The 13,862-nt window shown below is 39.6% G+C and overlaps 2 protein-coding genes across 2 annotated transcripts in view; one reads left to right on the forward strand and one right to left on the reverse strand.

The window, feature by feature from the left end:
- LOC145408279 (solute carrier family 49 member 4 homolog) overlaps window positions 1-2,124 on the reverse strand; it is a 37,419-nt gene extending 35,295 nt beyond the window's left edge. The window contains exon 1 of the mRNA XM_080279049.1: window positions 2,090-2,124. The gene's annotated coding sequence lies outside the window, so the exon portion shown is untranslated. The remainder of the gene's footprint in view (window positions 1-2,089) is intronic.
- A 2,099-nt stretch (window positions 2,125-4,223) lies between these two features.
- Window positions 4,224-12,521, forward strand: Kua (Plasmanylethanolamine desaturase Kua). Its single transcript, XM_080279061.1, has 5 exons — window positions 4,224-4,395; window positions 7,514-7,725; window positions 9,131-9,349; window positions 10,146-10,202; window positions 12,318-12,521. Exons 1-5 carry the CDS (start codon window positions 4,224-4,226, stop codon window positions 12,519-12,521), a joined length of 864 nt encoding a protein of 287 aa, XP_080135187.1.
- The last annotated feature ends 1,341 nt before the right edge of the window (window positions 12,522-13,862 follow it).

Here is a 13,862-nt window from a genome sequence, read left to right on the forward strand (position 1 = left end):
CAGTATATGACGAAAATAAATAAATAATGAGAATAGCAAGGTTTAATATGGAAAAATAAATCGCTAAGGGGTATGTGTTTGGAAGATGGTCAGACTCACGATATTACAGACTATTTTGGGTTGCATTCTCGTGGTCTTTGGTGGCTCTTAACACCTCTTTCTAGGCAAATCATTCTGGGTCCTCCTTCCTGTTCCTGGATCTATACTTCTCGTCAACTGAAGCTCCCTAACACTTCTTCCTTACCGATTTATTCCTGCAAATGGCGCCGTTAATGTTTCCTTATTTATACAATTTATGTTTATCTTAAAGAGGCGTAAAGGAAAATAGTAGTGTAATATGCAGAATGAATCGCAAAGGGATGGGTGTTTAGAAGCCTTACCTGTCACTTAGAATATGGTCCATAGCAGAGTGAGAGAGAGAGAGAGAGAGAGAGAGAGAGAGAGAGAGAGAGGAGGGGAGGAAAAGGACTTGTATGCTACTTAAAATGGCAGTAAGGCTGTGTATGGAGGAGAGGGGAGGGGAGGGGGAGAGGAAAGCGTGAGGGGAAAGAGAATGAAAGGGAGGGAGAAGGGGGGAGGGAGAAGGAGAGAGGGAGAGGGGATGAGAGGGGAGGGGAGGGAAGAGGAGAAGGGAGGAAGGGGAAAGGTAGGAAGAAAAGAGGAAGGAGAGACTAGAGATGGAGGAGTGAGGAGGGAGAGAAAGAGGAGGAGAGAAGGGATGGGAGGTAACTGAGAGAGAGAGAGAGAGAGAGAGAGAGAGAGAGAGAGAGAGAGAGAGAGAGGGGAGGGAACACCGCGGTAAAACACGCAACCTGCCCAACCTTCCACTGCAATACACCACTACCCCGTATTCACAAAAAGTCTTAAGCAGCTCTCTCTCTCTCTCTCTCTCTCGTTTTTTTCTATCTTCTCATTATGACCTGTTTTTTGTCTCCCCATTAACTCTCTCTCTCTCTCTCTCTCTCTCGTTTTTCCTCTTTCTTATTTTGACTTATTTCTTGTCTCCCCATTCTCCCTCTCTCTCTCTCTCTCTCTCTCTCTCTCTCTCTCTCACACACACACACACACACACACACACACACACACACACACTACCATATTCACGTAGAGTCTAAGCAAATTTAACTACCTCACCCATTTTTTTCATTTTTTTCGTTCATTTTCTTCTATTATCGCCTTGTCTTCACCTGAGGGAACTGGGTCACTCTTGAACGCTAAGTCTTGGTGGCGTGAAATTCAGTCTCGGGTAAATGGTATGAGTCTCCTTGGTTATTACACCCTCCTGTCTGACTACACCTGGCCATCACCTGAGCTGACAGGGGATTAGAGGTCAAGTAAAAATACATACATACATACACATACCTGCATACATACATATACATACATACACACACACGTACGTACATACACATACATACATACATGAATACGTAAATAAATAAATGGATATGATTTTAATTATGACCATACGCTATAGGCTGGTACCGGGCATTCACAAAGTTCCCAAACACCTCTTCCTTAACGATTTATTTTTGGATATAGGTAGTTGATATTGTTTTGTAATGTAGACTATGGTGATATGATAATGCAATACAGAGAGGTCAGGTGTAATAAGCAAAATAAATCTCCAAGGGAGAAGTGTTAGGGGCGAATACGAGCCTTGTACCAGGATTTTTTTTTTTTTTTAAGCATTTATCCAGTTCAAGAAAGTGGTATTTCTTCTCACTTGCACCCCTTCAGACGATTATTATTATTATTATTATTATTTTTCAGAGACTATGATGAAGTGGGTTGGCCATCATTAACTCTTTCGTGTATACAGAAGTTGTAATCTAAGCTGGATTATTAGTTTTAATCTCAGTTCAGAACATTAGAGGGTTTTACGTTCAATCAATCACAGGGTTTTAAGTTTAAGAATTTCGAGTTTTAGTCTGAGTTCAGTAAATTAGGGTTTAATCTAGGTTCAATAAAATCGTCTTGTAGAGGCTCGATTTTTACATAGATTTGCGTCTCTCTCTCTCTCTCTCTCTCTCTCTCTCTCTCTCTCATAGATTTGCGTCTCTCTCTCTCTCAAAAGGTCTATAAATACCTTGTCTTTGTATTTTTCTTAGTCTTCAGTATTTCCTTCCTTTTTTTTCCTTTGAAGTTTTGTTACTTTTATTCTTTTTCTTTGTTTTCCAACCTATTCTTAGTGTTGCTTCTGTTGTCTTCTTTGTCCTTCTTGTTCATCAGGCTTAGTGTTGTTGCTGTTGTTGTTATTATTGTTCTGTTTCGTTTCTCACACCATCCATCCCTCCCTTACGCTGTTGTTCTTTTAGCGTGTTTCAGTTTATTTCAGTGTTTCTAATGACAACTTATTCCAATGTCATTACTCTCATCAGGATATCTAACCCCTACAGAATGGCGACTTATTATTATTATTATTATTACTTTGTTATTCCTGCTCTCTTCAGACGATTTTGTTATGGTTAAGACAAAAAAAAATCGCGTTAAAGTATTCCAACATCTATCTACAGCCAGAACCCGTAACTCTGTAAGGGGTGGCCACAAACAAATTGCCTCCATGTTGCCCTGCCCCCTGCCATTATGCTGCCCTTTCCCCATCTCACACACCCCTCCCCCATCTCACACCCACCTCCCTCGTGTAAGTATAATTTTAATGTCACAGTTAACCCCTTCAGTCCGATGGAGTATTCGTAATTCATATCAGGCTCTCACCACACGATTTTATTCAACTTAGGAAACATATAATAATATTTCATAGTTACCCAACACCTTAGTTTTATGAGCCGTCAGTAAGGTATATGGGAAAGGTCAGTTGTTAGCTGGCAAAGGTTCTCCACAGGCATTAGTTGTTTAGAGGTAATATTAAATGCACCGTTAATTTCTTCTACAAAATGTGTAAGTACAAGTGGCCTACTGAACTTATTAATAGTGCTGCGCTCATGACTGACTGTAAATAAACCTATAAGGAATGCTTTGGTTTTCCTGAGAAATCATAAGTTCCAGAAAACTGCAGTTTCCTTCATAACGAAGCACAGATCAATGCAGAAAGGCTACGGTGACCTGTTGCTCACCATCCGCTCCTTTATATAGTTATGCTGACATTTTTCCATAACCTTTCACGGTGCACAGAGTAGCAGTTTCTATTACATCACAACACTCAATCTTAAGCAACGGATTAATGCACACTTGGCTTTGCTGGTAACATTATACAGCACAGCAACCGCCTGCATTATGCCAAAATACTGCGCAACTTCAGTGGCATTGTTTTCATCAAAATAGTGTCATACAGTCCACTTCAAAATTTCCTGTCTAAAAGTATAGTTAGAGCTGTGACCTCAGCTGGTTCTCTTTTGGACAGTTCCCGTATCATTAATGTTCCTAGTGTTTTGCTGTATCAAACGAGTAAATTTTTTTCACCAAAACTTTATGTAACTGTATTGGGTGAGGACGGTGTGTGGCAAGACCCCACCACCTTCTTTTGTTGTATAAGCACTCCAGACCTTTTACAACAATATTTCAATTCATTTACCAAAATCACCATATAATAATCAGCTCTATCATATCACTTTCTTAAACAGTCAGCTTATCAGAACCCTGTGAAGCTGTAAATGTATGTGAATTAAAAAAAAAAAAAAATGAGTGGTAAGGATACTATTCATTAATGTACTTACGTGAAGGGCGAGCTGAGTTTACAGCTTTATGTAACGGCACAGGATAGCGAGCTGTTATTCTTGACCCTTATGTTAATCCTCAGATTATCACACGAACCACTGCTGTGGGTCATGAGTCAGACTAAGGTGGGGCTGAGATGAATTTGTGTTTGGAGAGGAAGGGTTGCTTGATCAAGGTTTCCGTCATGCACCCTCCCACTAGCCTTGTTGTTTACGAAGGTTATTGACATATTTATCCTACTTCGTTCGTGTAAAATTTCATGTGAATTATATATAATATTGCAACATTTTAATGCGTTTAAGATGAAATGAAACCAATTATCGGTAAACTGAATATACTACCAGAATGTAGCAGGCGTATAGTATGTATAACTATTACGTTTACATTGATATAAACTGCCCCAAAATGCACATAAAAATAAAAAAGAATTTTAGGAATTTAAAGAAAAATATACACCTTTATCCAGATAAAGAAAATGGTACAGCATAGAGAAGAGGGGTTGATGTGGAGAATTTGAGTCAGTGTTGGGCGAGTCCCGGGTCAAGATGGCGACTTCTGTGTTGAGTCCCGTCAAGACCGAGGACCAGATCATCAACAACTCTATGCTCGAGGAAGACCCTAACGATAACTCGGCCACAAATGAAGAGGAGAAAATCAAACCTCGCTGGGGACCCTACCACAAAGGCGCCAAGGAGCTGGCTAGCCTCTACAGCAGAGGTGAGAGATTGGTGACTGTCGTGATGGTGTGAGAGAGAGGGCAGGCAGGTCAGGATTTGTGGACCCCCTGCTGCCTCCTTCCTCTCACACACAGGCCTCCGCTGCTGCTGTAACAAGGACCAACAGAGTAATTCCCCTTGTGTGATTCAATATTACCGGGAATGAAAATACTTGAGTGTTATTCTCCATTCACCCATATGATTACCAGGAATTTTACTGTGTGCCTAAATTCGTGTTGAAGGTTATTAACTGGCAAACTTTGGTGATGACCTTATTAACGGATATGTTTTTGCGTATACGTAATGCCGTCTGATTCCCTAGCACGAAGTTGTGTTTGAGAAGTGGCAGACATTTGTGAATTAGTGAAAGATATTGAAAGATGGTTCAGTTGAAAATGCATTGAATAATATGCTGGCTATTTCTTCTTGTCAGTTCTGGTGGAGTATCAGAGTTAACCTGACCATATTCAACCATCTCTCACATTCAGGATGAACTCATGTATAATTTGGAAGCATCAAGAGACAATACTTGCCTCTACATAGCCTAGTTGCCTTTACTGTGCCCACAGCCAGTCATCTACTTATGAATTGAATATTCCAGATTTGTTCGCCTTAATGACCAGGAATATTTCTGTAAAGATTTGAAGGTCTTCTTTCACCCTTGTTAAATTCAAATTTGGTTTCCCCAATATTTTTTTGTGATTGATTCAATTTTGACATTCTTTTAAAATTGCAAATTTCATCTGCTGTATCTGTAAAGCCTCCCAGACTTCCCCAAGTTTATTAATAATATCAAACCAATTTGTGAAAGCAGTGCCAAAGAAGGCAAGCCATTTATATTGATGATTGCTGCTTACTGGAAACAAAGCTTTATTGATATCCTGTGAGAAAATGTGTGTAAAGTAAGACCATACTTTTTGTCTTTATTTATGCAATACCATATAGTGTTGGAAATATTGTGAAATTGACGCTACATTTTTGTGAGTCAAAATACACTTCAAGTTGAGCGTTGGGATGAATTGTAGAAAGAACATGGCAGATCTTGTAGTTAGTGACAAAAACTTTCTGTGACGGAAAGTTTTCATTGTTTGAAATTACATGGCTACCACAACTAACTTAGGATTTTTACATCGTTGTGTGTTAAAAGTAGAACCAGAGTTAATGCCTAGAGGGCTGTTAACAGTAAAACAGACAACTTCATGAATAATGTTAGTGCAGTAAATCATACAAGTTCATGTTTGGTATGCTGTGGTAATAAATATTATATTAAATATGAGTGAAACCAATGATAGGTTGAAGCGTAAAGAGGAGCCTCAATGGTTACGGTACCGTACATGCTAATAAGAGCGGTTTGTGCTTGTCGATAGCCATCGAATTTTGGCAGGTTCTTTTTACCAGTCAACATATCTCACATTCTGCTATATTCTGATGTTTCATGAAGTATTGTTCCAAAAGATTAGAAGCAATAGTGAAATGCCCAATGATGTTGGCCTATAGTCCACATGATAAGGGGTAATGGTATGCCACCATGTTGGTGAGAGGATGTTTAGCAAAGGTGTTGTGTTGGTATGCATGGTGTGAGGGAACCATGCCCCCCCAGTCCCCCTTGACCATTCCTAACTAAATAGCTAATAGACTGAATTACTCAGCCTAGTGTACCAACATACGGTAGTTGCGTACAACTTTACCTAAGCATTCTCCCACCAATGTACAGTATTTCATTGGTGGTTCCACCCTTTTTAGGATTTATTTACAGCATATATATTTCTTCATTTACCTGTGTCATTCTTTTCCTGTATCTGCCCTCCTCCTATTTCTCCCGTCTTTTCTGTCACTTTTTATTACTTCTTTCTTTCTCAGGTAGCATTACATGAAGTGACAAGCTTAGTGGTTTCCTGTAAGCCAGGAAATTTACAGTGCTTGGTGGTAACCATATAACCAACTCGTACATGTACCCTCTGTGTCAACAAGTCGGTTGGCAGAGGGTTAGTGCCCCTCCCCTTAAAACAACTAATTCAGAGTCAAAAGGCCACCCTGTATAGTGTTATGGTGTGTAGCTGTAGATAGATAGGTAGATTTGCAGCATTATTTCATAGGGAATAAAACTGGAATGTGAGATATATCAGCTGGCAAAAGGAAATCCCCAAATTTGGTGGTTGTCCAAGAGCACAAATTAACCTCAAGAAATGGCTCTTTTCAAAATACCTTCAGCAGCCAATATAAACTGCACTGGTTAGATGTTACGTTACTGTACTTACTTAGGATGCATATTAAACTCAGGCTGGTACAGTAGCTACCTCTATGTCCAGGTCTCTGTTTTGGGTGAGAGTTTTGGCAGGTGTGGAGAAAAACCTGTAGAATTATGGCACATTGTTGTACATCACAACACAGTTTTGAGATAATGTGGATCTATCTAAAGAGTGACCGTGGGATGGGAGCTGAAGAGAGGGTAACATTGAGAGAGGAAGACTATATTGTATTGTATTATAAACCATGACTCAGCTGGATAATATCTGAAAAGAGGAAATATGTCACATTTTGATATGGGAGTCCTTATCATATATGTTATTGATACATAATAATAATATGACGCCTTTGTATTACCATAGGGATGCGATTTCCTAACAGCCCAGCACTTTTATGCAAGCAGCCTTATACCTCCAACATAGGAGATGGGAAAGTGTATATGAGGGTTCTTTCCTTAGCATATGTCCTTCCAAAAGATAATAAAAGCCATGCTTCCCACCATGAATACAGGAAATTGCATTAGGATGATAATGATGGCATCCTTTGTACGTGTACTTTGTTTGCTTACACATATAGCTAGTTGCAGAGTTGTTTTTATTCATCATTTTGCATTCAGACACCATGTACAATTAAAATGTGAATTATAATTATAGGTATTAGGCACTTTTGCATGTTAAAACACAGTGCTATGGACTGATCAAGTTAAAAAAAAAATATATATACTCACCTCCTGAAATTGTGTGGCATCCTTACAATTATCAGTTTCACTTTGTGGGAACTGCATAATTTTTCTATTGCATATTTACCATGACTGTTGAAGGAAATCAGTATGTTATAGTCCATGTTGATAACAGTTGTGTATACTGTTGCAGGAAAGCGGATGCAAGAGATAGTATGTGTTTGCATCTGCATTACATTGATGGTGGTGAACCTGTACTTCATGGCTGTCCACTTCAAAATAGAGAAAGTAACAACCATCTTCCTAGTGGCACTGGCTGGCATCTTCACGGCAGACTTTGCATCTGGCTTGGTGCACTGGGCTGCCGACACCTGGGGCTCTGTTGAACTGCCCATCCTTGGCAAGGTGGGGCAACTCCACTTCTCCCTGCCCTTTCAGTATTATAATTCAGTTGTTTTCATCTGACAAAGATTTCCAACCTCCATCAGCTCGGTTGATAGCCAGGTGTAGGCAGATTGGAGGATTGCTTTGACTGGTAACCAAGATGAATAATTCCTGCCTCATAACTAAGGCTTATCAAATTTCATACAACCATGAACTAGTATTCAAGATGTGAGAGTGGCCCTGTTTCATCAGATGGAAACAAACTCGCTATAGGATCTCTATTCTTATCAGCCTAGGAGACTGCCTAACACCTCGTCCTTAATTGCATTCAGTGCTTTCCCATTCCCTGGTCTGTTCATTTTAGTTTTGTAACTAATGTTGATAGATTGCATAAATCATATGCAAGAAGTTATTAATGTCATATGCATAAATAAGCAGTTAAGGAAGAGATGTTAGGGAGCCTGCCTAACCAATGAGCATGCAGTTTTAGGATATCTACATTTGGAATCAGCTCATCGGATGGTAGTCTTAGCTGATAACAAGGGTTATTAAAGTTCTGTAGCTTTAAGCCCCTTTTAAATTTTATTGGCTGAATATCGTATATTATTACACTGAATGGTATCCCTTAGTGCATCCATAGTAACAGTACTGATAAATACAGTTTACAAATTTAATGATGTAAGGGTATGTTGCCAGTGATTGAGCCTAATCTTGTTACTGTATCATATATTTACACATCTATCATCAATCCATTATTGTCCCATCATGAGTGTAGATTATATTATTCAGTCCAGACATTTAAGGTGTGAGTAGCCACCCCTCATCCCTGAATGTCATTTGCGACTAAGGCGAACAACCCTCCCTTAGATTTAAACTCTTGTGAACCAAATGTGGTTGGATGGTTGGGGTGCTTCTGTGGGGTCATCATACAGCTATAGTACAGTACAGTACATGCACCATGTAGGGGTCTGGCATCCCCTTGTAGTAAACAGTGCTTCATCTGCGTTGGACAAGGGGCCCTCCCATGACAGTGCATGGAAATAATAGGAGGTTTGGAACCCGGGTGGATGCCACATCTGCTCCACCCAGGATGCACGGCACCACCACATGCAGGCTTCTCATTGGTACTACATGCATAAGTTACAACAGGGAAATGATTGTAAGTCAGTTTGTGACTTAGTCTTCATTGCATGTACTCTCATCAGGTGAGTAGATTCCTCAAGACTTTTTTTAAGAAGTGCATTAATAGTCTACTGCATGTTATCTGTGCATACTGGGTTGGTATGAAAAAGATGTAAGTAACATACAAGAAAGTAATTAGGAGTAGCTAATATGTAAACCAATAAGGAAGAGGTGCAAGAAAGCCTGTTTTGCTGACAATATATCTCCCCTTCTTTGCCTCCCTCACCATTTCTTTTACCAACAGAACTTCATCCGACCATTCCGGGAGCATCACATTGACCCCACCTCCATCACTCGCCACGATTTCATTGAGACCAACGGGGACAACTTCATGCTAACCATTCCTGGCCTAACCTATATGACTTACCACTTTTGTTGCACCACCAATGACCAGGTGCAGAGCAATTACCTCTGGTTTGCCTACCTCTACCTGCTTGCCATCTTTGTCTCACTCACCAACCAGGTAAGAATTGTGTCCTTGCTTCTACTTTTTTTTTTCTCCATGCATCACAGTAAATAATTCCCAGTGACACTTCAGTATGAGAATTGAGCCCTGTTTCCCCAGAAATATGTAAATATATTCTGGTCAGCATAATTTGTCAGTCTTGTAAATAGTAGTTGGGTGTAGTTCGGAAAGAGATTTTGGTATATTACAGTATAACCAAACTGGCTTCTATCAGTTTTGTGTTGTTTGATATTGGTCTTGGTTAAAGGGAATGTTATTGATTTTATTGAGAGATTTGGTCATTACAGTATGTTTAAATGAGTAAAAGGACTGGGAAAAAGAATAGTGTGAGCCTTTTTTGTTAAATATGATGGATGGATGAGAGTGGATGAGTGAAGTACTGCTGTGTATGGATTCATCCTCACCCCCCCAAGATACTAGTAGTCACTTACTTAAGGAGAGGTATATGAGGGAAGGGTGCAAGTCAGAGAGAAGGCAACTTGATGTCAAAGGAAAGAACGACAGACGTGATATGTTTGTGGCCACCTTTTCTGAGATTAAGGTGTCTGGCTATTAATAAATACCAGTATTTTTGCTATGCATTAGGACCAAGAATTTTGAAGGCTTGAATGTTTAGTGAATTGGTATGGGTGACCTGTTTCGCTTGGCACATTGTTGATGGCTCTCCTACTTTCTGCTTCCTGGTTTTAGAGCCTACTACCCTGTGTATTAGTGGGTATTGTGGTTGAGTCAGTGATGATGAGAGTGTAATGATATTTTTATTTATGAAAACTAATTAACCTCTCTTTGGCAGATACACAAATGGTCACACACCTATTTTGGCCTCCCACGCTGGGTCACTTTATTACAGGTTAGTAAGATGGGCAGTTTGTTGCATTTCTTTATCACCTTAATATTTAGTAAAGGCACGCGTGTTTATGGTAAGTAGTTTTCAGGTGAAACTTAATTTGTGGAATATTGTGCAGGGGATGTACAGTTATATCAGGTGATGGTGAGCACCCCACCAACCACACGTCTTTCATTATATCAGGTGTAAAGAAAGACGTGTGATTGGTGGGGGGACTTACCATCCACTCACTCAATGTAGTGGTGCTCTCCTCTCGGGTGCCTACCCTCTCCTCTCTTCCTTCCTTCTTTTCCATCCTTCCTCTTCTGTCTTTCTTTCCTTCATTCTTTCCTCTTCCTTCTGTCTGTGGGTGACTCTACACTGAGTTACAAGCCAAATGCTTTCTTGTACACCAGGAAACAATTTAGGCAACCATGTAACCAGATTATGGTGCCTGGTAGTTTAGTGGGCAATGAATGCGCTCGAATCGGACTAAGCCTGTTCAGGTCTACAGTATATCGAAGGGGTGGTTGGGGTTTATTGCTCATGTAATGCCACTCAGGGATGAGTGAGGCTGGTCACTCTCATCTTAAATGTCAGGACCAACTTGCCTAGCCCCAGGTTCCTACGCTTCTCGTGGGGCAACACTGGATTAGATGATGGATGGATGGATGGTAAAGAAAGACTAGAGAGACCATCTTGCAGTTGATTTTCTCAGGGTGATGATGTGTGTACCTCAGAGTAACATTATGAGCTGTGAATAATTTTGCTTAGAATTGGTTCCATCATCATATACGTAAAGATACACGTTACTGAGTCAACATCTCCAGGCCTAGGAGATGTCATTCTTGAAAACAGTAAACCAGTCACTCCATCTCAACCATTCCAAACTTTACATCTCCATCCCCTTCCACCACATGTAATCATCTGTCTTTCTCCCCCCCCCCCCAATACCAATGACTAATCTACGTGCCATCCACTCCCTTTGCCTCTTTTATCTGTATTACTCTCGTTCATTTGCCTTTATTTGTGTTTTCTCATTCTTTCACAAGTGGTGTGCATTTTTCTTTGTATCTTGATGCTTTCTTTTTTTCCAAGATTACACCTTTCTCACTTATTAGGACGTGCATTTACATAACATCAGCTGCTTCAGTTTTGCTCTTCTTCACATCAGTCTACACATCCTTTGTCCTTCTCTTCATTCACATCCTCGTTGGTACTCTGATTTTCATCTCAGCTTATAACCTTCAGCAGTTTAGTTTATCTCTAGATTCTCTAACCTTATCCTAGCTCTTTGTCTAAGTCTTTCATCCACCATTACACAATTTATTACTACTGTATTGTTGATCATTTTCATCCTCCCCCTCTGCCAAGTACATGTTATATCTGTTCTATGAATTACCTCCATGATTAAAATAGGTTTTTAGTGAGAACATTGCTCTTACTGCACAGACATTTATGAAAAAGTCTCAGTTCCTCTTCTTATTCCTACCTGCCACACCCCACCTGCATTTCTGCTTTAGGTCACTTTCTTCGCGTTCTTCAACCTTTTCACTTCATCCTCCGACAGGTTCTTTGTGTAACACCACCCAAGCCAGTCATTTTTTCCAATGCTGTGGTGACATTGCAGTTTTTTGGTACACATTCAGTCCACTCATTATTTTTCATACGTTTGTTAGTATCATGTTCTTTTTACGCCTTGCATTTTCCAGGAACATCACAGACTGCCAGTGCAGTGTTTTTGGATGTCTGTGAGTATTGGTTCCTAAAAGTATATGTAAATAAACATGAGTTGATGGTTGTTGAGCGAGAAGATGGCTGAATGTGATGTGGTGGTGATTGGAGAGATGAATTGGTGAAGGAGTATAAATATCTTGGTGGGGTGATAGAAAAGAAAGATAAATGTGCATAGGGCTTGCCATTGATAGGTGTCCCTTTCTTTATGTTTCCCTGTTCGTTTCTGGATCCTCTAGGGGGTTAAGGATAACCTACATTGGTCACACAGTCAGAGGAGATCAGAGAAATAAGTGTTTTGATGTGATACAATTAGGCACACATACATAAATCAGAAGAACCAGTATTTTGTGTTTAATATATGATATGATGCAGTGTTTGTAACAAAATGTGTTTTTTCCTCAGGACCTGCACATTATCCTGCCTAAGCGGCATCACCGCATCCACCATGTTGCCCCTCATGAGACCTATTTCTGCATCACTACCGGCTGGCTCAACTACCCATTGGAAAAGCTGGGTTTCTGGACCACACTGGAGTGGCTGATAGAACTGGTGACTGGGTGCAAGCCTCGTGCTGATGACTTCAAGTGGGCGCAGAAGAGGGAGTGACACTCGCCAAATGCATGCATCACGGATGCCACGGGTAAGAAGCCAGTCAGCTGAAGACTTGGGGAGTTCTGGCTCATTTGGAGTAACCTGAACAGGATGCTCTAGATGGTAATTTTACATTATGTGCAGTTGTTATGAATCAAAAGAAAGAAGTTGAGGGTTGTAGTTAAGAATTTCTTAGGATTCCACAGAATTTAGTAATTTATTTTTATGCAGAAGTGCAGTAAAGTGCCTGGAATATTATGTACCCAATTTGGCACAGAATTTCTTGAAGGGTTTGTAGATCATTATATTTTGTACTTTGGTCAGTGTCAGAGTATGAAGTGTGGGAGGTTAGGAGTTACTTCATTGTAGCCTGGTCAAGTGTTGATAACAGACATTTGACACAGTTCTGGTAATGAGTATGAAGACAGTTTCTTCTCCCCCAAAGAAGAAGCAACTTTTCAGGCAAAAATTTTGCTTCTCAAATAAATTGTGATGTAGATGAATAATAGATAGATTTATATTAGGACTCATGATTCTCATTGGCTGAATTTGCTGCAACACTGGGATACCTCATTCATTTTATCGCTGGATATGTTGAAGTATCGGCATGTACTGACCACCACCATTTGCATCTTAGAGTTACTAACAAGCTGATTATTATGATAATCAAGATCATGCTGCTAGTGGGTCTTGTACCTTATTTTACTTCATAAAATTCTTTGGTTAGTATTTTATGATGAGTTTTTCCTGATTGCTGAAATTTTGCATTACTGTATCTTTTATTGTCTTTAGTCTCTAGAGGGAGGAATTGTGAAGTTGATAAACCAGAATTTTGAGAACTATAAATACCCATACTGCATTGAGAGATTAATCTCACTGATAGAATGTCAGAGTACTGATATTAATCTAAATGTCTTTTCCAGTGTTCAGGCTGGTTTCTTGCCTAAATTAATTATCTGTCGTAGGCCAAACGTGGTTCAGCATAATATTGATAGATACGGTACTTTTAATTTGTAATGATGCCCCTGAATAATTTTCCATGAAGTACAGTACCGGTATTTGAGTACCAAACTTTAATGTTATATTAGCTAACTTTTAATTGCCAAGGCTTGCATTACAGGAGTGTCATCTGACAGAAAGTAGTAATTACAAAAATTTGTTGTGATTATAGTCGTAATTTGAGTTTTTAATACAGTATATACCTTTCATATTTTTATCTTTATAACAATATGTTGGCATTCTCTTAATGTTATGGTAATGAATAATTACTGTATTTCCTGCCCATTGTTTTAGTATTGGTGTAATTATTTTGCAAAATTTTCTGTGATGTAACGAAGTAGTGGATGAGGAATCCCA

Source organism: Coenobita brevimanus, chromosome 8, assembly GCF_032717465.1.
Source record: "Coenobita brevimanus isolate Jiangsu-jjx chromosome 8, ASM3271746v2, whole genome shotgun sequence".
Lineage (NCBI taxonomy): Eukaryota > Metazoa > Arthropoda > Malacostraca > Decapoda > Coenobitidae > Coenobita > Coenobita brevimanus.

What these genes read in the sequence shown, in the direction of transcription:
- Kua (XM_080279061.1), top strand. Translation starts at nt 4,224, where the DNA reads ATGGCGACTTCTGTGTTGAGTCCCGTCAAGACCGAGGACCAGATCATC. An exon ending in GGCTAGCCTCTACAGCAGAG is followed by an intron (nt 4,396 to 7,513) that starts GTGAGAGATTGG and finishes ATACTGTTGCAG; the next exon opens with GAAAGCGGATGCAAGAGATA. An exon ending in AACTGCCCATCCTTGGCAAG is followed by an intron (nt 7,726 to 9,130) that starts GTGGGGCAACTC and finishes TTTTACCAACAG; the next exon opens with AACTTCATCCGACCATTCCG.